This window comes from Pangasianodon hypophthalmus, chromosome 10, assembly GCF_027358585.1.
Source record: "Pangasianodon hypophthalmus isolate fPanHyp1 chromosome 10, fPanHyp1.pri, whole genome shotgun sequence".
Classification (NCBI taxonomy): domain Eukaryota; kingdom Metazoa; phylum Chordata; class Actinopteri; order Siluriformes; family Pangasiidae; genus Pangasianodon; species Pangasianodon hypophthalmus.
In genome coordinates this window covers 25,135,464-25,159,579 of record NC_069719.1, presented here as the reverse complement: position 1 = coordinate 25,159,579, position 24,116 = coordinate 25,135,464, and the positions used below count along the sequence as shown (strand labels likewise).

General features: G+C 42.3%; 1 protein-coding gene and 1 long non-coding RNA gene across 5 annotated transcripts in view; one reads left to right on the top strand and one right to left on the bottom strand.

The window, feature by feature from the left end:
• Positions 1 to 24,116, bottom strand: part of qkia (QKI, KH domain containing, RNA binding a) — an 84,498-nt gene that overhangs the window by 30,323 nt on the left and 30,059 nt on the right. For all 4 annotated transcript variants that reach the window (XM_053237557.1, XM_026926619.3, XM_053237559.1 and 1 more), the window contains exons 3-4: positions 12,606 to 12,722; positions 5,024 to 5,167 (exon numbers count right to left, since the gene is read on the bottom strand). In XM_053237557.1, coding sequence (XP_053093532.1) covers positions 5,024 to 5,167; positions 12,606 to 12,722 — 261 coding nt within the window. The remainder of the gene's footprint in view (positions 1 to 5,023; positions 5,168 to 12,605; positions 12,723 to 24,116) is intronic.
• LOC128319136 (uncharacterized) overlaps positions 17,083 to 24,116 on the top strand; it is a 94,220-nt gene continuing 87,186 nt past the window's right edge. Inside the window, exon 1 of the long non-coding RNA XR_008302526.1 lies at positions 17,083 to 17,218. This is a non-coding gene — a long non-coding RNA (uncharacterized LOC128319136). The remainder of the gene's footprint in view (positions 17,219 to 24,116) is intronic.

The window sequence follows — 24,116 nt, the reverse complement described above, 5'->3', positions numbered from 1 at the left end:
GGAAAGAGAAGGAGAAGGCAGCAAAAAAGTGAAGCCCTCCGAGCACTCAGTTGCAGCTTCTACAAAAACTCACACGCAACAAGATCTGCACAGCTATGAGGGCCTCGGGCACTCCACATTCCTTCAAAAACACTGACTTCTCAACAAGTGAGAAAAGAAAGCAGTTAAAAGCATATTACAGCTTCAGTAGATTTCAACTTGATGATTACCAGTGAGTCCTTGGTCTAGTTTGAAACAGTCACAATGTTCTGTCAGACTGCTTATGTGGCAATGTGACACCGTGCTAGTCCAGAAAACTCCCGTGACACGGCGTTTTAATTAGCCAAGTTTAACAGAAAGCACTCATAGTGGCCTAGATTCGTTAATGAGGTGTTGAAGGTGAAGGCTCCTACTTCACCCACTCCTCAGTACCCTGATGACATGTGGGAGAAGAAAGAAGAGGGGCTCAGAGGGAAATGCCTCATAGTTCCAAGGGTTTAGGCTGCTTCTCCAAAAATACCTTTCCATATGCTTTCATTTTAATGCAGATTACTCTTGACCTTAAGGATGAACCTGACTGCTGAGACAAGCATGACACAAGATGATGAAAGCATTCACCACACATACATACATCAAGGGAAAACTCAACTCAGCTATGTCCCATCAACTCGACTCCCCAGCTAAAACTTAACAGTTTCCCAACAGCTAAAGACACTAATGTGTTGACACACACATTGATTCTTTTGTTCATCTGGAGCAGAGGAAGACAGCTGAGTACATCCCTGAAAACAGAGGTTTTGACAAGCTTAGAAAATCACAGAAGTTAATTAGCATGCAGGAAGGACTCCTAGCACAACATGCCCCCTCACATTCTTTAAAACAACTGGCCCAAAAATGACTGGATTCAAACTGCATAGAGCAGAGATAGTATAGCCCCCACCCCCAGCTACATTAAGGAGCTTTTGGGAAGCAAAGTTTCCTGGCATTGTATCAAGAGATTACAGCAGAATTCTGTCTGTGTTGTGATCACAACACGCAGTGGCCTTTACCCAAGGCTTACTCTCTCAATTCTCAACAATCCAAGCACCATCTTAAGAGAGAGAGAGAGAGAGAGAGAGAGAGAAACACTAAACAGAAACACACTGGGCTGGCCTCACTGGCCTGCAATCAGATGGTGGGTATGGGTATTCCACCTCTGTGCCAGTGTCAATCCATGACAGTGTTAAGAAAGGCTAAACACTGCAAGCATTATACATTTGCGTATGAATTCAATTAACAGGACTTCAACCTAAAGCCAAATAAACAGCCTCTGTGGCCTCACACAGCAGAACATGAAACGATTGGGTGGTGTTATCTCTGCAGCGAATGCTCCAATTGGACAGGATTCCTGCTGCGGCAATAAAACGCAGAGATACCTGAAAAGATAGGGTAACACTAGACTGGGAGAATCAATTGTCCTGGTCGAACACTCGACCCGATGACTTGGAGAAATACAACAGCGAGGAGAGGAGGACGAGAAGACAGAGACAACCTGTTCTAATAATCTCTGCTTCTACAGTGTGTGGGTCTGAAGTGGGGTCAATCTGACCTCACCAAAATGGGAAACCGCTTAAACTAATGCCTTGACCATACCAATACAAATACATTTTAGAACACCATTTTCCTCTTCACACTGCCATTTTTAAACTTTTCCATCCACACTGAAGACTGTTATTATGCATTAAAAAAGGACAGAACCAGGAAGTTTCCACCAGTCCCCCATACGTTTTGATGTGGCGTGTGCCAGTAAAGATGGATAAGTTAAGGAACATTTAGACTTTTCATACGATTGGAAACATCAAGCTGAGGTTGGGTGTACAGCAGTGAATTCAAAGTATAGGTTTGCTTAATGTTTTTAATCCCACTCACAAAGGAATTCTGACCAATCCCACTAAAAGCTGAGACAAGCGACTCTGGAAGCTACTGATATGACATCACCAGTACTTTTTTCCTGGCTTTCCATCAAGAGTGTATTCGCTCTCCTCATGCCCAGTGTTTCTGGGATGGGCGCCGGGTCATCCTAAACTTGGTTCCACAAACATATCTTGAATGCTGTCTGCCTCTTTCTCACCCTCTTTCTCACCCTCCAGCATTTCTGTAACACTAACTTCTTCCTTTCTAAGTTTCTTTTAAATTCTGTCCATCCCCAGTGTTGTGTTGAGTGATCCTCGGGTTCATCATCTCTGTACACACTCTCACAGGAACAAACCGTGGCACTGGAGCGGTACAAGACAACTGGAGGGACTGGAAGTGACCGAGTGAGTGCAAGAGGCTGCAGGGCATTCGAACCACTGTGTGACAGCAGCAAGGCATTGCGAGATATGAAGGTTAGAGGTAGGAGGAAGAAGGTTATGTGTGCATAAAAGGGAAGGAAGAATCAGTGGGATAAGACCACAAACCACACATGAAAGCGTAGCTCAATTTCCCCCCTCTCTCTCTCCATTATACCGCCTCGCTCACCCTCCTCTGTTGCTGTCGCTTCCTTCTGTTACACTCCGAGTTGAAAAGTTCATAGGGTCTATGAGCTGAATCTCTCAATCCTTACAACATTTCATTTTATCCCTTTGAAATACCTGTTTATGCAGTCACCCAAACACTCCATCTCTCTCTCTCTCTCTCTCTCTGTGTGTCTGTGTGTGTGTGTGTGTGTGTGTGTGTGTGTGTGTGTGTGTGTGTGTGTGTGTGTGTATATGTGTGTGTAAGGAAAAAAAAATTTGGCTAATTAAGTTGAATATACAATTTTTTTCTTGCATGCCGACTCCAATGCCGGCTGTTTTGTTTCCGGAGGAGTGAAACAGAGATTAGAAATTAGCAAACCGAAAGCCTATCACAGAAGTGGTTTATGAGAGTGCACACACGCTCTTCCTTCAACTCTCTCATCATGTTCGAGAACAAACCTGAGTGCTGTGACCTCTTTGTTTTGTAGGGATATTTAATAAAGGCAATTTCATGCTTCTAAATGAGGAGAAGATGCCGTTCATTACGTGAGCCGAGGCAGAAAGATTGTCCTGCTGTGTCTTAATCACATTTCCCCACCATGATAATGTCCTTTATCAACCTCTCATGGTGTTAAAAAAATAAATAAATAAATCAAGGGTCGATGGGCAATTATTAAAAAAATAATAAATGTATGTAATAAATGTCTCATAAGTGTTAAATGTAGATGTTTCTCTTAGCTAAATAACACCTGTATAATTAGTCTTAGATTATGTACAGCATAATATTAGAATGTATTAGAATGTGTCCAATAATATAAACCTGCGATTTGAATTACAGCTGGTGCTACTGTCAGAAAATTAATCACTTCTGACCAGTAAGATTCGCTGCAGTATAAGCCTCATTTTGCAACACTACATTTGGGACAAGTCTTTATGGAGGATTAATGTCTAAACAAGGAAAAAGGCAGTAACTGTTCAGCTATTCGGGCACAAAAAAAAAAAAAACAGAGATGGAAAAGAAAGGGCAGAGAGATGGAAAAGGACAGCCTCTGGCTATATTTCAAGAGGTCAGGAGCCTCCACTATGCTGCCCCATGGGCAATCAGCAGACACTGCTGCCTTGGCCTTCTGTTCACGGCAGGTAGACGGGTGCCGCAGCGGAGAGAGAGAGAGAGAAAACTCTGCGCGAGAATGGAAATGTGCGGACATGCTGCCCAGTGCCATTTGTTCTCTAGCAGGAGTTCCGGAGCAAATTCCCAGAATGCAACAGTACAAAGCAGTTAGGGGTAAGCTCTTGGATGGGATTAGATCTGCCCATATGCATACTGAAATCTCTCTGAAGAGTTCTCACAGCTAAGCTTCATGCTTGGCCAAAATTCCCCAAGCACCAACTGTTTAGTTTTAAAAAGATAGTAATTGCAGGAAAATTGTTGTGGAATAAGAGGAACAAAACACTGCTGTACTGTTATTGGAGAATAATGAGCTACTATAATGGCAATAAAAAGTGATACATAGGTACAAAATTTGAATCACTGATAATTAAAGTTATAATGCATGCTAGGATGCACAAAATAAATGAATAAAAACCTTTGAAAGAAATTAATATGGATTAAATTAAAAGGAATTTTAAAGGAAGTTTAACCATCATGAAGGCATGTTATGGTGGTGACTTGGTTAACTGTAAAAATACAAACCTAAGCATAGTTAACTGATGTTAAATAAATGCCTGTCTAATGTTAGCCAAGAGTTAATTTTATATTAATGAACGCAAAACACTCAGCATTTACCTTGAAAGAAAGAGAGGGAGCCTGTGTGAGTGCAGGACAAGAGTATTGGGAGAAATGGGGCGGGGCTTCCATGAAGTGTCTGATATTGGACAACGCCTGCACAGATCTTTCCAGATTCATATGTCGATTGGCTCATCTGCCATTGTACTGGGTAGAAAAAGCCCGCCCCATTTGGTGTATTTTTTTTTTTAGTGAGCTCCTAAGCAAAATTCATACCGGATGGCACGTCTGGTAATATAAAATAATTGACGATAAACGTCATTCATATATCATTGGCAATGTAATGTCATGCAGGGACGATAAAATCAGTAGACTGTGCAAGCCTAGTATGCACTAAATTTTAATTCTGAAATAATAATAAACTTTTGTTATGACACATATAAATGATAATGTTGTGCATATTTCAAGGGATGCCCTTCATCTAAATTTTAATGCCTACTTCTTAATGAATATACCACGTGAAAATCCAGGAGAATATTTTTTGTACTTTTATTTTTATTTATTTATTTTTTTTTACATGCTGTTTATCATCTTGGCAAATGCTAAATGAGGCTCCTGAGCTAGAAACTGCGCTCACAGCTAAATGAAAGAGTGTTAGAGTGTGCGACTACTGTAAGGGTTGGAACTAATCTTGGTAAGATGATCATTTTCCACGCGCTCTGTAGTGCTGGATGGGTTTCATTTTATCCACACTTGAGGATACACAGACCACTACTGCACAGACTTTATAAGAGGTAAATTTGAAAGAAAAAAAAAAGAAAAAAAAGAAGAAGGTACTGACCGCCGGCACCAGGAGCTTCTTCACCTCCTCCACGGCTCTCCTCATCTTGATCTCGGCTCGCGCCTGTGTGTCCTCCACCGTGATGAGAACGTGCAGGTCCTCGTTCAGGTGCTCCCAGTTCGGCTTCCCTCGGTTCTGCTCCTCCTGAAATGAAGGGGAAGAGGTGAGTGGAGAAGTGAGACGTGCTTGTAGCATGTAATGTGACAGCACACTTCAGAGTTGGCGCGCGTTTGAGTCAGACGTGAATCACTGAGAGCGTACGACAGGGCGAGGATGACAAGAGAGACATTTTCTTGTGTTGGCTGACAGTCTGGATTGTATTCAGCAGTGAAATGAAAAGAGCGTCGCTGTCGTTTCTGTTCGACAGAACTACAGCACTTTTCCAGTCAACAGTGCAGCTCGAAAGCACACATTTTCTCCTTATTTCCACTGCACTGAAATACAGTCAACTGATGTCAACTATATACTTATCTAATGTTAGCTAAATCAAACACATTCATAGATCTTTTTTTCACATTAATAAACAAAACATTCTCCATTTGCCTTGACAGGAAGCGAGAGTGCTGTGTCAGTACATCTTTCAAGCGGGATAATCGAGAGCAGATGAGAGATTAGTAAAGTGTTTTCTTTTTACTATCTGCCAGATTTTCATTATCTTTGGATTTGAACAGTTTTAAACAATTTAACGCTTCAGATTCATTTATTATTCATTCACACATTCATTCTAGTTATTCTTAATGCAAAGACAGGCAGTGTAACACACTAGAAGGAAAGCGCTATCTACCCTCTTCTGCATACATGAGCTCACAGACCCCGGGATTGGCTAGTGCTGCTGTGATTGACAGGGGAGAGAGTGTATGCCCCTCCTACCCACAGATTTTGCCATGCAGGACTCCTGGCCTTGGATAGCTGTGGCAAAATCAAGATTCGAACTTCATCTCTGGATGACAGTGCGAGCGCTTTTCTGTTGCGCTACTCAGGAGATACGTCTTTGTATCTCCAATAAGGTTAAAAGTATTGGCACACTTGGTTGCTTTAGATAAACCCGCTATCCATACGAACAAAGATGACAGATGACCTTTTGTAATAGTTGGAATATTTTTTCTTCTTCTTCTCCTCTATGAATAATTACTATTATAATTATTAGTTAATTTATAGCGAGCACCGGGGCTGATGTGTGAGGCGCTAAATCTGTAATTCTGTATTTTAATCCCAAGAACTGCTAAAGGCTGATCTAACCTTGAAAAGTTTCACTTGGGAAACACAGTTGTACTCTTGGAACCTTTTGTCTCATGTGGTCTGACAAATGTCTGTAATCGTGCCTGATAAGTACACACTGTGCTCTCTCATACACACACTCCCTCAGAACAGAGTCATTCAGAAGGGCTAGCAGGAGGTGTCAATAACTCCGGCATTGGTCTGGTTCGCACAATGAGCGACAAAGAGCTATTAACCGCCGCTAACAGCCGAAGTCCTCCAAGGAGTAGCAGTAGGAGTCAGTCAGCATGCGGTCCATTCACAAAGCAGTAATTATCAGCTCCTCAACACCCAATTCATCCCCCCGTCATCGAGGATGAACAGGGTAAAGAAAAAAAAAAAAATATATGGGAAAATGGAAATTTTTAAATTTTCCAATGCTGTAGTGAGAAGGAATAAAATCTCTGTCTTCTCATCTGTACGAGAAAGTGTAGAGCACTGAAGGAACCAGACTTCCAGTCCTCTTTTTCCACACACTCGCACGACACATTTTAGAGCTTTGATAAAAGGACAAAGGCACTTTCTGAGGTGTGAGGAGGTGAGGAGGCTATTTCACTGCCCCAAGTCTTATATTAGAGAGAGACAGGTCAGGCAACAGTTTTATTGAACCATGAACTACATCCGTAGCAGCTCACGGTTCAGGCTCTGTAAGCAGCGAGAGTGCAGAGTAATACTGCAATACAGGTGTAGTCTCAATTCCAGCCACGAGCAGGATCTCACACAGCTCTCTCACAGCACAGCGTCAGACTGCTAATAACTTACAACAGATCATTCAAGCGCAAAACACCAAAAAGTCACAGGCAGACAGACAGACACAGACAGAGACACTCAGACAAATATATAGACAGAGAGAGATACAGACAGGGAGACGGAAACAGACAGAGAGAGAAGTCACAGACAAACAGAGCACAGACAAAGTCAAAGACAGACAGACAGACAGACACACAGAGACAAGTCAAACACAGACAGAGACACAGACAGAGAGAGACAAGGCAAACAGACACAGACTGTGACACAGAACAAGTCAGAGCAAGTCAGAGACAGAGGCGAGACAGACAAAGACACAGACAGGGGCGAGACACAGACAGGGGCGAGACACAGACAGGGGCGAGACACAGACAGGGGCGAGACACAGACAGGGGCGAGACACAGACAGGGGCGAGACACAGACAAAGGCGAGACACAGAGACAGGGGCGACACAGAGACAGGGGCGACACAGAGACAGGGGCGACACAGAGACAGGGGCGACACAGAGACAGACAGACAGAGAGCTACGATTTATGAGATGGTGAGTGTGGTGGTGTTGACTGCGGTATTAGCATGAAAATCTACAAATGAGGAGCATGACTATCAGCAGGTAGTTGAAAGGTATTGTGGGTAATATAGGAAACGTAAAAAAAAAAAAAAAAAAAAAAAATCATGGACAGCATTTAAATGATGAATGGCTGTAATTTATTTTAATCATTTACACATGTTTGATCTAGCTGATAATCACAAGGTCAAGCTTTATGAGTAAATAAAAACGCCACTCCGTATCACCACGAGCCCTTCAGAGGGTCAGTGCTGATTAATTCCTTTAATGCTGGAGTTTGCTCCCTCCCTCTCTTTCTCTGTCTCACTCTCTGCCTCTCTCTCTGTCTCTCTCTCTAATTGAGGTGTCTGATTGTAAAGAGTGTATTGCGGGTCTCGGCAGGGGACTTGCACCTGACACGCTTCCTAATGCGCGGAGCGAGAGCCAAACAACAGAGCCAGCCCTCCCTCCATCCCTCATCGCCAAAGACACTGTTACCATGGCAACTCTATCTAAACATTCCTCTCCTGTGCTGCTCTGTCCCGGGAATGGTGGGAAACCTGCCATGTACCTCAAACGGGGCAGGAAGTGCACGCCTCAAAACAAACTCATATCTTTCAAAACAACAGAAGCTGCTTCCTGGCCGATCTGTGTGCGTATAAAACAATAAACAAGTAAAGCGAGGAACTGAAAGTGGGGAACTGAAACGGGAAAAAAAAAAAAAATTCGACCAAACACGTCATCGGATTGGTCTGTGGAGTCAATCAACCCAAATTTGTTGCTTTGCCACGTCACGTCCAATTTGCACAGGATTGAGAAAATATTGCTTTTCGCTGATATCGCAGCTACGTAGCATCCAAACACGTATTAAACGAATGACTGTGTGACGTTCTGCCGTGCATGAAGGCGGGGTTAGTGATCGACATCACTACAGTCATTCGAGTGAAAACTAAGCAAGCAGTGCTAGTGTCATCATAAGCCGAACAGTCTGCAGAAGGTATGCAGAAGAGGGCAGACAGCACTTTTTTTCCCGAGCAGCAACTTGGGGGGGAAAAAAAATGCCGTGTTTGGCAAAACGTGTGTTAAATGTTCTTACTCCTCTACATTCCCTATAGTGGAATACTAAAGCTGCAAAGCTGCACAGATCTCACATCACGACCAGAGGCTGTGTTAGAGTAAATCATTATCCGTCACAGTGACAGATAGGGCTGTAAAAATTCTGTCATACGCCATTTTTATCTTAGGAAAGAAAAGCAAAAAGAACAATCTATAAGTAATTGAGAGACACAATTGAGAGACATTTAATTGTAAGAGAAAAAAGTGAGAGACCAGATAAACGTGTAAAGCTTGTGAAAAGCTGCACTACGGCTGTGTGTAATCACACTCCACACACTCCACACACTCCACACACTCCACACACTCCACACACTCCACACACTCCACACACTCTCCTTTTCTGTCCTGTTCCTCAGACAGATGGACACGACATCCAAACGGACTAGAAATACATACACTACTAATACCAGTTGGAGAGCAGGATGCACACTGGACACTGCTGTGACCCGCTGCAACCCACTGCAACACACATTTTGTGTGTGTGTGTGTGTGTGTGTGTGTGTGTGTGAGTGAGAGAGAGAGAGAGAGAGAGAGAGAGAGAGAGAGAGAACTTTGAAGAAAAAAAAGAAAGACTCCACATGTGAGGAGAAGCAGGAGGATGTGGGGGATGAGTAAGGAGGAACACACACACACACACACACACACACACACACTCACTCATTAAACACTCCCACACTAAACATCCTATTTCTGTCCAAACTGTCGTCACTAGCAGTCTATCCTGAACACAGTGAAGCAGTGAAGCCCACACATCATTATCATTCCTCTGCTCTATTTCTGCATGGAATTAAAACTGGGTAATCCACATATCACACGACGGAAAAGAGAAAGAGAGAGAGAGACAGAAAAAAGAACAGAGACAGCAGGAGAAAACGAATGCAATACAACCAAACAGAGATAGAGTCAGAGTCAGAGTGAAACACTGAGCGAGAGACAGAAAGACACAAAGACAGAGAGTGACAGTGACCATGACAGAGAGCGAGAGACAAGGTCAGAGAGCGAGAGTGTGAAAGAAAAACAGACAAAATGACAGAGAGAAAGACAGACAGACAGACAAAAAGAAAGGCAGGCAGAGTGAGACAGAGACCGTCAGAGACAGGCAGAGACAGAAAGAGAGTCTGACAGAGAAAGAGAGACAGATCAACAGAGAAAGAGACAGAAAAGGGGAGAGACAGACACATACAGACAGACAGATGGAGACACACACAGAGAGAGAGAGAAAGAAACACAAAGAGAGACAGAAAGACACAAAGACAGAGAGTGACACAAGGTGAGTGAGCGAGAGAGAGAAAGAAAAACAGACAGAGCGATTTAGAGAAAGACAGACATAAGAGAGATAACAGGCAGAGTGAGACAGAGACTGTCAGAGCAACAACGTGAGAGGGAGAGACAGACAGACAGAGACCAAGAAAGAAAGTCAGAGACAGAAAGAGTAAGACAGACACAGAGAGACAGAAAAGGAGCGAGACAGACACAGAGAGACAGACAGGGACACACACAGAGACTATGAGAGCAATGTGAGAGGGAGACAGAGACTGAGAGAGAGAGAGAGAGAGAGAGAGGAGAGAGAGAGAGAGAAAAGAGAGACAGTGTTTTATTTGATCTCAGCTGTGTTTTCTCAGAGACCTCCATTTGAGCTGCATATGATCAGACACAAAAGCGGCGCACAGGGACCGGTTATTATCCTGAGCTGGTCTGTCATGCCCAATTCGATTACATCTGCTCATGCGTAGCTCTCTCACACACACACAGACAGGCACACACACACACACACGTTGTAGGAGAAGAAAAGACAGTTTGTCCTGACAGGGACACCAGGTCTCACACGTCATCTAAAAAAAATATCAGTACTGACATTACAGCGGAGAAAAATATTTCATCATCATCCAAATCTGACTGTTAAGTCACTATAATAATAATAATAATAATAATAATAATAATAATGTTCTCTCAATACTCATGTCCTCTAACAAGCTAGTTTGCTTTTGGGACAATTTCTAACATTGGCTAGCTAATTTCATAAATTGTAATATATCTAGATGACACATCCACTAACTCAAAAATCTGCCTGTATCCATCCGTACACAATGCAATAAATTTACAATATTTAATTAACTTGATGTGCATTCCACGGTTTATTGAAGTATAGAATATATATATATATTTTCTCTTACTTACCCTTGTACACAGTGAATACCAGGATAATGTGACACGCACCAAGGCTCAAAGCTATTTTTAAGCAGCTTGAAAGTCGTCGGTGGAAAATGTAAATGCCCGAATAATGTGCGCATGCACCATTAGTTTCTTTTTTCTTCTTCCTTTATTTTATTTTAGTTTTTTTAAATTAATGCCATATTTCATTGAAATGGAAAAAAGTGCATTCCTAACACACAGTTTATCTCAATTATGATTCTCTCTATGCGCTATATACGCTTCTGTAAATAACCGTTGTCTTATTACCGAAGCACAGATTTGGATAATGGAGTGTCACTTTTGGTGCGTTCACATACGCAGTGTGTTTGCACGGAACCCTGTTGTGTTTTCCCCTCCTCGCTCAGTACTCACACTCGGGCGTGGAACAAAGTAACTGGTCGGAGAGAGTCAGACCAAAGTGGTCTCAGTTCGGTTCCAAATCAGCTCTGGCATGGTTCAACTGCAGTGAGAAAGCAATCTGACTGAATCAAACATGCTGTGTATTCTGAGCTGCAGACAAGGTGCTTTCCCCTGTGCCATATTTTGATATTGGGCAACTAATAAAAAGAGAAAATATGGTGGATGCGATACCCAAAACATTTAAAGTCACCATAGCTGAAATAGCTTCTTAGCTGTGACTTGATTCCGAATTTGGACGCTTCTCCATCTGAACCAGGAAGCCGGTGCGACATTGCAACAGCAAAAATCTACTCAAAAAAAGTAGCTTAGTAAGCTAGCTAAAGGTGGACAGCAGTGAAGAGTTTAACAAGAGATTATTTACTGACATAGAACCCCAAGTGTGTATAAAGACGGACTCACGTTCTCGCTCAGCAGTGAAAAGCTCCAAGCTGGTAAAAACACCAACTTGATTCCCACCCTCTTCAACCTAGCTACGGTCAAACCATGAACACTAATTGAGTCCTAAGGAACCAAAAGAGAGCTGTGCTCTTTGGATGGGAGGAATGGCATTCTGTCTCTTATCATGTCAATCACAGCAACACTAGCCAATCGCGGGCATCTGTGAGCTCACGTATGCGTAAGGCGGCAGACAGCACTTTCCTCAGAGTGTGTTACGCTGCCTGAGCAGCAGCTCGAAAGGATGCGGTTAGCTGGCTTCACATGTCTCACACGAAAGCTGGTTGGTGGGTGGAAACTGGCTAAAGATAAACTAGGAAGAAAAATAAATACACATGGGGATGATGTACAGCAAAAAATGCGCCAGCAAAGCATGTTTACTGTTATCAAGCTAATGAGCTACTATTGGATATATACAGTTCTAGAGGTCATTTAACAAGACGATCAAAATGATGAGATCAAAATTTTTCTCTGAAAAGTTATATATTTGGGGAGATTACATCCACTCAGGAAAGATTTAAAGATCTTTTTCTGTCACCTAATTTCTACCCAACAAAGGAGAGAGGGTTATGAGGACATTTTCATTTAATTACATGAAACAAACCAATCCAAATAGCAAATAACCTGAAGTGGAGGCGGTCTTATTCTACAAGACAAGGTGATATGGAGTTACATTTGCCAGCTGTGATTAAGAATCACTGACTCTACAACGAAACGTGAAAAAAAAAAAATTATATACACTCATGTATTTGCATTTTCATATTGATACTCTTTCCAAAAATATTTGGGGATTTTAATTATAATCAATGGACCATTCGATTTCCATTAAACATCAGCTGGGGGACGAGGACGACGAGTAAGTGTCTCACCTTCTTTTTGTCCCTCATGGAGCTCTTTCCTCTGACCATGATCTTGCAGCCGGTTTCCGCCTCCAGCTGCTTCGCTGTGAGACCTCGTGGCCCCAGAATCCTGCCTACGAAATTATACTGCAGAGAGAGAGAGAGAGAGAAATAAAATATTAGTATTGAATAAGAAAAAAAAATGTTTATATTTTTAGAAAACAGGATATTGCATTGTGCACAAGGCTGCACTCTAAATATTAGAGGAAAATGCAATCTCTTTGCTTTCATATCAAATCCGCCAAAGCTAGCGTTCCGCAGTACTCCTGCAATGTGGCTCTGCTGACTACCGAGCAAAACAGAGTGCAAACACGCAGCCAGTGTACACAACATGACATACGATTCCAGCACTCACTGAGACGGCTTGACAGCGTGAAGACAAGGTCAGTCAAAACACCGGGTTTTATTATACTTAAGTGATAATATAATTAAAGAAGCACAGGAGGTGGGTGTAGAAATCTAATGTCAAGATATCGTATAAGTCTTGAAATCATACTTCAGGGATGACAAACTCATTGTAGGTAATGTCAAGTGGGCTGGACCAAAATTGAAAAATTATCCGAAAGTTGCATTCTGAACGCACAGACAGATTGACCATATATCACCCATAAACCTGCAATTCACTGCTGAGAAAATTTCAGTTTCGAAAAGGGGACAGTTAAAGATCTGAAAAACACCAGTCTTCAACCAGCTGTTTTGTTAAACCTGTGCCTACTGTAACCTCGGATTCCTGTTTATGGCTGACAGGAACGGACCCAGATGTGGTCTTGTAGCTCATCTGCCTCAAAGTTCAACATACTGTACATTCTGAGATGCTTTTCTGCTCAGCACAGTTGTACAGAGTGATTGAGTTACTGTAGCCTTCCTGTCAGCTCGAACCAGTCTGGCTATTCTCCGCATCAACAAGACGCTTCAGCCTGCGGAAGTGCCGCGCCCTGGATGTTTGTTTATCGCATCATGCTGAGTAAACTCGAGACTGTTGAGGGTGAAAACCCCAGGTGCTTCGGAAATACTCAAACCTGTCCATCTGGCGCCAACAACCCCAAACACATTTAACCCCCTGTTCTGATGTTTGATGGTTAGCTCACGTCTCCTTGACCTCAAAACCTCAAGAACAAACTTTCGAAACTCGAAGTCAACTACAGAAAGCTTACAGAGGTTTGTTAGAGAGATCATTTGCATACCAGTACTGCAAACTCCGATATTGTGCTAATCATTATCAAATGATATTCCACAACATATCATCGTTAAAATACAAAGACGAGATTTCCCTGAGGAGTGACTCTGCATGAATATTACACTAATCCCCAAAGATTAAAACTAACCCTACGGCAACACACGCCTACAGAAAAACATCAAATAATACATCTGTCTTCTGCTTTGTTTTATTCCTGTGAGCATGTGAGTGTCAGTTCATTATGATTTTACAGCTCATATTAACATTTCCCTGAACGCTAAGGCTTGGGCTTTGGCAAGACGAGCGCACGATTATTCTTCAAACGGAATACAGAGGAGAAAAGCGATGGGGGCGGTGGTCAGGTGAAAGAACAAACAGTCGGGCAGCTGGTGCAGGATGGAGCATTAGTCCTGAAGATGATGAGTGGTTAAATGAGCACAGACAAGTGTTTTTTTTCCTCCCTGTGTTCAGAGAGTGAGTGCGACAGACAGACAGTCGTACTTCATTGTCGAGCTGCTCTTCTACTCTGCACGTCTCAGCACAACACAAGCGCTGCTGTCAGTGGAATTAAAGGTACAATAAGCACCAGTTTTATGCTTCAACAGCTCAGACACGGGTCCAGATGCAGAGCAACGCAGCACTGAAGGGACAGTGTGTGTGTGTGTGGCCAAAGAGTCGTGTAATGCACTGTGTGTCCTAGAGGAGCTGTCTGTTCAGATAACATTTACAGAGACACACACAGCCACCGGGCGAAGGGGATGATGACATCAGCAGTGTGAGGTGTAAGGGTGCGTAAGGGTGCATGAGGGTGAAGGAGGCAAAGACTCTGCAGTAGGTGGAGTGACTGAGACAGAAGAGTTTCCTTCTCGCACTCATCTGCTGTCTTTCTCTCTGCTCTGTTGTTCACTTCATCATACTGGAGAGATCACACACATTTACACACACACACACATACCGAAAGATACACAGACAGACACAGCAAAACAGAGACAGACACACAGACAAACACACACACAGAGAGAGAGAGAGAGATACACAGAGACAGACAGAGACTGGGATACAGACAGACACAAGCTGACCAGATTCAGTTTCATCAAAATGGAAATAACGGTTTAAATATTTCCACGTTTTCATCCCAATGACAAACCCCCATCCTGCTCTATCATCTTCAATGCAAATGATCTGTGTGTGTTTGTGTGTGTGTGTGTGTGTGTGTGTGGTGACGTTGATTGGACATGACAGAGAGCAGGGCTCTGATGCACTGGGGGAAATTGCTCACTTTGAATCCTGGAACCAGGCAGTAATTACAGCCAGAAGGGGACGCCAACACTTATACACAAAAATTCATCAGAAAGAAGGAAAGAAGACAGACAAGGAGGACAAGAATGTGAGCAACATGACAATTTTCTGTGTAAAACCATCATCTGCTTCATGAACGCTACTTTATGCTAACAGCAGCTAATGCTATATAAACGTTATAGCGGTCATCTTAAGCTTGTGAACAAACCAGGATGTAGATTTTCAATTTGAAATAATGAGCTCTACCATCCTCCCAGGTTCTCCGCCATGTACGGGATAAGACCAGGGTGTACAGGCAGCCATGACTGTGAGGGGCAGCATCAGAATGAGTAGTCCAGAAAGCAGCTAATGCTGCATTAGACTAAAACTCATAAAATGGAATTTCAGACCACAGAGTAGAAAAACAAAACAGAAAAAAAAAAAAAAAAAAAATGCACCCTCAACTTGGAAAGTCGGGATGGACTCCTCAACCCAGAGTTCAGCAAGTGACGGCAAATCAACATGGCTGATTGTAGCATCAACAGTAAACAAAGTAGCACTTCTTTACTTTTAAATAAGTGCTACTGTACATAACATTGAGGCGTACATGGCTCTTTCTATGACTTTGTAACTCAAAAATGATGTAATTCCGTCCACCCACTTCCAAGGTAAGTCAAACATATGTTTGTGAGAATGTGAACATAGTGTGCATCTGGGAAAATTACACCCCTGTCAACAGACAGCTGCATCGAACACACAAACATGGGTCAGCCCAGAACACACACACAAATATGCTTAAAAAACCAGTAGGGCTATACTTTCAGGCACTTAACTCCAAGCTGTCCCCTTCCAGAAGCATCAGAAGCAGTTTAGAATCCACTCAGTACAGAGCCACATTTGTCCTGCGATACAGGAAAGACTTTGGAGCCGGTTTAGCATGTGGACAACATTCACTCATTTATTTCTCTGAAAGCATGAGTCAATATGTCCGTTTAAGCCAAAGCAGTGCGCCTGAGTAAACAAGACTGATTTCGAAAACAGTAATGCGTGTGTGTGTGTGTGTGTGTGTGTGTGTGTGTGCGTGTGCGTGTGTGCGTGTGTGTGCATATTCCCCCTCTGAGGGCTCGCTGTGAGGAAGGGCAGCCTCTGAGTGACACCGCAGGGATGCACAACAACACGAGGCTAAAGAGCAGAGCAGAGAGAGCTGCACGCTCAGAGCTCATGGCTAAACATCGGACAAAGATCAATGACCGGCTACACCCCTTAATGCATCCCAGTCCATGCCCTCTTCTTCCCAAACACTTAAAATCCCTACTTCCATTGCAAATTGGTCTCAGGAATATGACAGACAGACATGCACACACTAAACTCATTAGGGAGTCAGAGAACAGAGCAGGTGGGATGGAGGTCCAACATTCAGTCTCATTTGCAGATGACCAAAGGTCAAAGGTTAACACCCTACCACTACTAAACCACATGGACAAATATGTTCCTCTGCCTGGGTACTTGTCCTGCTTAACTTGAGACACCCCACCGAGCTCAACACTTGCAGAACCATCGCCTCAAATGGACAGGCTATTTTAAAGTTGTAGTTTAGCTAAGCAGAAACTGTCTGCTGCACTACAGTGCAGCCTTTGTATGTGGGATGATTTTTACTCACTGTATTAAATAGTGTGATACATTTGCCCAAAAGTCAGGACCTGATCCTACCCTTCAATAAGCCTAACCCTAATCCTTAACCCTAACCCACTTGTCTTGCACAACTTAAAAGTCTACCCCTAGACGTTCGGTTCAACTCTACCCAGGTTGGGGGATTTGGATCAGGTCTGACTCCACTGTCTGGACTATTTGCTCGATTCTACCCAAATTCGACTCAGTCTAGGTAGGAGGATCTGAATCAATTCTGACTCTACCCCCTGGCCTTTTGATTTGACTCCACCCAAGTAAGAGGCTCTGGATCAAGTCTGACTCTACCCCCTGGACTTTTGGTACAATACCACCCTGGTAGGAGGATGTGGATCAAGTCAGACTCCACTCTGTGGACTTTTGATTCTACTCCACCCAGGTATGAGGACCAAGAGATCACGTCTGACTTCACGCCCTGGACATTTAGTTTGACTCCATAAAGGTAGGGGGATCTGGATACAGCTCTATTCCCTGAAATTTTGCTTCAACACTGCACAGGCAGAGGGTCTGGATCAGGTTCAGCTCTACCCCCTGGACCTTTGGTTGTGCAGTGAGCAGTACTTGGAAATGGTGGTCAAAGATTATCTGACTTTTGGTGAAGGGTGCAATCATATACTTGATCATATACTTGTTCCACATAACTAGCTCACCATACTTTATTACTTCACATTAGCTACAGCTTTTCAGTCTAGTCAATTAGGCTCCTGGGCAACCAAAACATGGGACTGGGTAGCTAATAAATTTATGATTTGTCATGTATATGAATATACATACATATTTTTTCATAGACTAGTCTTCCTAAATTCAAGTAATGAATCTTCAGCAGAAACATTTATTGCACAGACCAAAATCAAATCAACGATTAAGTTTCATTAAAAATGGGAATACTACATAACTCGTACTATCTTTAGAAATTGAAATGTGGGTAGGTCAGTAGGTCATCAGTGATATTTGTCTTCTATTCTAACAGCAGTGTGCATTAAAAATAAACCCAGAGCAGTTTGTTAGCAACCACCAGCGTCAATCCTCTTGATCCATTCTCTATTGGTTTTACAAAACATCAAGGCAGATTATTAAGTGGACTCGAGAGTTGGAGGGATGTTCGCTACGCTCCTAAAAATAAAAGATGAAGCACACACACACAAACACTTGAGACAGAGGGGGGCTTAGAGTCACAACTAAATGGGTTTTTGTTTATGACTTGTTATCAGCTTAGTGTAGCCAGGGAGAGACAGGGTCTTTGAGAGAAACAGTGTGTGTGTGTGTGTGTGTGTGTGTGTGTGTGTGTGTGTGTGTGTGCGCTACACTGATGCAGAAGTGACAGGAAAGAGGACAGAAGTGAGAAAATCTCATTTTAAGCAGTTTTCATCTAAAAGAAGACTCTCACTGCTAGTGCAAAAAAAGGCAGTCAATTTTTCTCCCTTTAAAAAAAATTCCCCTCTAGTCGAAACACTCCTCTCCATCATGGCCCTTTCAAACCCACGTCCCTGCACACTTCATCACTCTCACCTCTCGTGCCTGTGTTGCGCTTCTGCAAGATCTTTCTTACCTACTGAATGCTGGAAGTTTCACATTAACACACCACACACTAACAAAAAAAACTAAATCTATGAACCTGTGAGAGAGAATGAAAGAACACGTGAAAGAGTGTGCAAAAGGAGTCAAGGAAAGGTGAAGAGGTGACACGCTATTGAGTGGTCAAGCTAATTACTAATTAACCTGAGCTAAGTAATTTAGTGGCCTGACTCAGAGAGACGCAGACATAAGAAGCAAGGAAAATGGATGAATAAAGAAGGAAAAGATGGGAAATAAAGGTGCAATTTTGGTGTTATTCATCCTTTTCCTTTTTCTCATTTTTAGAAAAGCGGCCTTCAATGGCAGATTGTCAGCAGGAACAATAGTCCCGTCTTTTGAATCGCTTCATACCACAGCGCTGTTAAATTCTCAATTCTAACCGTCAATCTGATTAATCAGAAGGTGTTGGTTTGTTTTCTATAACAGCAGCTCTCACAGTAGCTCCAAGTGCAAGGTTTAATACATTTTAATACATACTCTATAGTAACAACTTACACAAGGACTTGTGTAAGTGTGTGTAATTGTTGATTTGGCTTTCTTTGAGTGTCAGCACTTTGCAACAGTCAGAAGGGACGCTGTAACAACGTTTTCCACCACAGCAAAGTTTTCAGGACAGAGGAGTTTATGCTTTACGATTTCTCAATAACAAGACGAGCCACATTTTTTTTTTGAAGAAAAAAAGATGCTTGTCAGGAAACAAACATTTATAGCTGTTATAATAAAGCGATAACAGGAAGCAGCTTGTCTGATGGACCCTCTGCAACATTAAATGCAACTATAAATGGACAAAATGTCATTCTTTGTCACTGCATTCTGGCTTTGCATCAGGACACCACCACGCCACTGATTAATTTCCTACTAATTCCTATTAATTTCCTATTAATTAACTGCACTCCTTCCACACACACACACACACACACGTGTTTTATTGTCTTTTATGGCTTCCTTCCTAATCCCAGAAAGATTGACAAGGACAAAACCTAGGATGAAACAATTCCAAATAAATCATCAAGAGCTCATGTGTAGACGGAAGCTGATACTTTACAGGAAAAAGTTGCTGCTGACAGCTTTTGATGCATTCAATTTAAAACCATAAACTCTGAACAGACGGAAAGCCTAAGGCCAATAAAAAAAAAGGACATGAGAAGTGTCTGGAAATTGCAGCAACTCAAAAATAAAAGAACTGTGTGTTCCAGGAAAAAAAAAAAAAAAAAAATGATATCCAATTATGTGTGTCATTTATGAGCCAAGCACCTGCATATGATTATTCTGTTTTATAGGACCTTTGTGATAAATGCGATAGCATGCATCTCTGCTAAATATAACTTGAAGTCTGAATGAATGTCACAAAGCCTGGTGGGATTTTTTTTTTTGCTGGTATCTGGATAAAGCCACACATCAAATACTATCGGAATCAAATACTGCAAATGCAGCAGGGTGACGGGTCACAAGTCACATTATATATGCTATGCGAAGGATCTCCCGTGTGCATCAGATGGATCCGGTTCCAGATGGAAAGTTCATTATCATAAATCATTAGCACTAAAGTTGTGAACAGCACCAAGCACCAATTACACAGCAGAGATAAAAACCCAACCAGCTGGAGTCTTTGGAGAAAGAGAGAATAGATTAAAGCTACAAGCTCCAGATTAGCAGATCTACTGGACAAGTCTGGTACGGTATGCGTTATCCAAATCCAGAACTATCCGTACTGGCGTCTGTCTCCCATCACGCTTTCTAGAATGTTCAGAACTTTATCAAACACTCTAGGATATCAAACTCCACAACACTCCTAATGTGTATGGAGGCCGTTCTATTTTACATATATAGCGTGTGCTATATATGATTTCCTTAAAAAAAATCCCCTATGTAAAAATCTCAGTATTGTGTGTGTGTGTGTGTGTGTGTGTGTGTGTCCAATCTGATGGATTATGACACGCATCCTGTGGGAGACTGAATAATTACTTTCGCCAAATGGGGACAGTCAGGTAGGTAGGGGTGTGGGTGTGTGAGAAAGACACAAGGAAAATGATTTTACGCTATCCCCTCATCAAGCCCCCTCTATTCCCTCGACTCGACATATCTATTTATCCCTTCTTCCCATCCTCAGCCCTGTCTCTACTTCTCATCTCTTTCCAGGCCAATCTGTCCTTTTGTCCTGCAGTCATCACAGTGACTCTGCTAAATGAATACACACACTGCCAGGAAGTCTGGCACTGTTCACACTCTGTATCCAAACATTAATGAACCCAAAACCGTGAACTCAATGGTGCATGAGATGGGGAGAGGGGAGGAGAGGGGAGGGGCGGGGCTTCCAAGTAGTGTCAGTTCACATCAGAGAGTTAAATACACACCCACACAAAAATATTACAGATGTGGCTCATCTTCTGTTTTACTGGGGAGAAAAAAAAAAAACTTTTCTCCTTCTGGCGTATTTTTTAAGTGCTAGCTTACCTCAGTGTTAAATTGTGAAACTCTTACACTGGGAAAGAAACAGCAGTATTGTCCCATCTCTAGTGATAACTCGCACCGGCGTACAGCGCTGTTAAAACGTGAGAAGGTTGCCAGGTCTGCAGTATTACCAGTCACTCCTAACCCAGTTCCAGTCAGAGCTCATCAACAAAACATGCGGCAGCTTAACCCGCAGGATGAAGTGCTCCCTGCCCAGAAGCGATAAAAGATTAAAATCGTCTTCGGAGAAAATCTGTGGGAAGAAATGCTCCATGCAGAACCATGACAAGTCTCCTAATGACACTTCCGAAAGCAGAAATCGCACCGGAGAGATGGAAATGCGACACATCTGCACAAACAATCCAGCCATTCAAAATGAAAGTCTCAACGACTATTTGGGAAGAAAAGAAAAAAAAAAAAAAGCTGGTGACTGTGTGTGTGTGTGTGTGTGTGTGTGTGTGTGTGTGTGTGTGTGTGTGTGTGTGTGGCTTTAGCTGGATTTGATGAATCAGTGGGCATTCAGAAGAAGCAAGAACTCATTTGAGATGCTCAATTGGAGTCATTTCGCTTCAAAAGCCCCAGTAATAACCTGCAAATTAAAGAGAGAGAGAGAGAGAGAGAGAGAGAGTGAGTGTGTGTGTGTGTGTGTGTGTGTGTGTGTGTGTGTGTGTGTGTGTGTGTGTGTGTGTGTGTGTATAAAAGACAGAGAGAGAGAGAAACAGAGACTTGGGACGTGCAAGGGTGCTCCATCATGATCTTGCATGTTCATAACCAATAATTTATTCCCATAATTCTCTTTCAAACACAAGCGCTATGACCAAACACACATCCCGCTGCGTGTATCTGCACTGCAAAAAATGGAACGCTATGCATTTTCATCATCCGTCCTTCAAAAAATACATTTGTGGTCAGGAAAATTAAATATCAGTTGAACATGAACACATGCAACGCGTTAGGAGAAAGGAGATCGCACTGCAGTAACAGTGTCATTGCCACAAACTGCACCCTTAAGAGCAAGGCCAGCTCAAGTTCACCTCACACGGAGCGTGACATGATTTAGAACACAGCCGGCCTCGGGTCCCATAACGGCACACAGCGAGACGCGGCATCAAAGTGCAAAAACCTCTGGCGCGATCAAAGGAAACATACTCCGCTTTGGAATGTACGTCAGCATCAGGGACGTGTGAAGACCAGCGGATGGGTGTGGAATTCCACACAGGGTCTGCTGCACTATAGTACGTGGCAGGGGTGAGCGAGATATGACAAAAATTTATCACAATAATAAATAAATAAATAAATAAATAAAGCTTGAACAATAGTTTATCTAATATGTATTTTATTTTATTAAATTAAAAATTATTTGATTTAATTAATACTTTTCTTTTATATTTAAATAGTAAAATAAAATAGTACCATTTTAAACATTAAGTTTTATTTTAGATAAAATCAGCTGCTTCAAGATGTTTCAGTTTGCATATATTAAAAAAATAAATAAATTAAAAATTCTGCTACACGATATCTCAGAAGAGTACTGTTCCATAATTTATCACGATATCGATATTACATCTTAGTATCACCCAGACTTCCTGCTCTGCTTGGTTTTGGTGCCATTCTGTAAACTAATCTTTCCAACCACATTATACTGTAAGTGTTTAGATTACAGCTATTAAGTACGGAATAAACCATTTGGGAATGTGCTGTTAAAGGAAAATAATCAACGACACGGTGCTGTGATGCAACCTGGTGCAAAGAGGAGTTACCACCCTGAAGTTGTTTACTTTCCAATAACAGCATGGAGCTCGATACTATGATTACGAAGTTTATTTATTAAAGAAAACATAGTACTTCTTATCTGTTTATAGCTACGTGTAGTGTTGTGGAACATCTGCAAAACAAGTTGTTCCAGACTATAAACAACTGTTCCCTCATCAATCTGTTTTCTTTCTTGAATTTTAGAAGAGGGGAAAAACAAAACAAAAACAGCTAGTCATGTTACCGAGACAAAGCGTGGAGTGCTTCGCACTAATGACTTTCTCGTGTCAGAAAATTCGAAGCTTTACCTCGTAATTGTTCCAAAGCACTGAAACTGGAAACTCCTTTCAAAAAAGCAAAATAACCTCCTCCTCACGGAAAACGTTCCCAAGTCGCCAAGTGTTCGTTGTTACTATAGAAACGATAGCGTATTAGAGCAAGCGCATTAATATAAACCTGTGAATTAAACCTCTTCTGACCAATCAGAATTTAGAATTCAACAACAGCGCTATGCTATAAAGCAGATATAATAAATATCTTGTGATATTTATTTTATTTTGTGGGTAGCATGATGTAGCTATGCGCGCTGGCTCTTTAGTGACCCCTGGTGGTGGTGGTGAGTCGGCAGGTTATATTCAAAATTTAGAGCGATATTCTAAAGCAAACTTTGATGTTAGCACTATGTGAACTGACCCCCAGGTAACTGTACACAAGTACAAAATGGAGATAGAATTAAATGGAGACAGAAAGACAGGAAAAAAGAGAGAGAGAGAGAGAGAGAGAGAGAGAGAGAGAGAGAGAGAGAGAGAGAGAGAGACGGCATGCACTCCATTGTGTGAGAGGTCACAGGAAATGACATCGTGTTTAATCTTGACACCTCACCCACATTTCCTTTCTGCCGTGACAGCATTTAATTGAAGATGAGACTTATCAGATTAAGCATCTCGCTACTCAAAAAAAAAAAAAAAAAAAAAAAAGATCCCTCGCTCGAATACGTGTGCAGAAATGCCGGTGAGGGACTCGGAGCCGGGGCACGATGGCAAGACGAGTTATTTTAGAGAAATTGACGTGACGCAGTGCAGCGAGGGAGCGAGGAAATCTAATTAGCCATTACGGATGGGGAGGGGAGCGAGGATCAGAGTTGCACACACAGATGGCATGGAGGAACTGAGAGACAAAAGGAGCGGTGGACTGAAGGGAAGAGGATACACGTCTCTCGTCTCCTTCCTTCACGGCGGCGGCGGCGGACGGAAAGAAAACATTTAGTCTGGAAGAGCGAGCGAGATTCTCGCTTTTTCCTGTCCTGCTGGGGCTCCTGATGGGATTTCCAGCACACAGAAGAAACCGCAGAGAGCCGAAGAGACGGCCTTCATCTCGGGGAAAAGAAAGGAAAAAAAGAAGGGAAAAAAAAAAAAGAGACAACAACATCGGGAATTATTTGACTGAGAGAAACAGAAATCAGACAAGTTTTTCCTTTTGTAAAGCTCAAGAAGAAGAGGAAGAGAAAGATAAAGAAGTAAAAGGCACGAAAGAAAGAAGTAAAAGACAACAAAAGACAACGT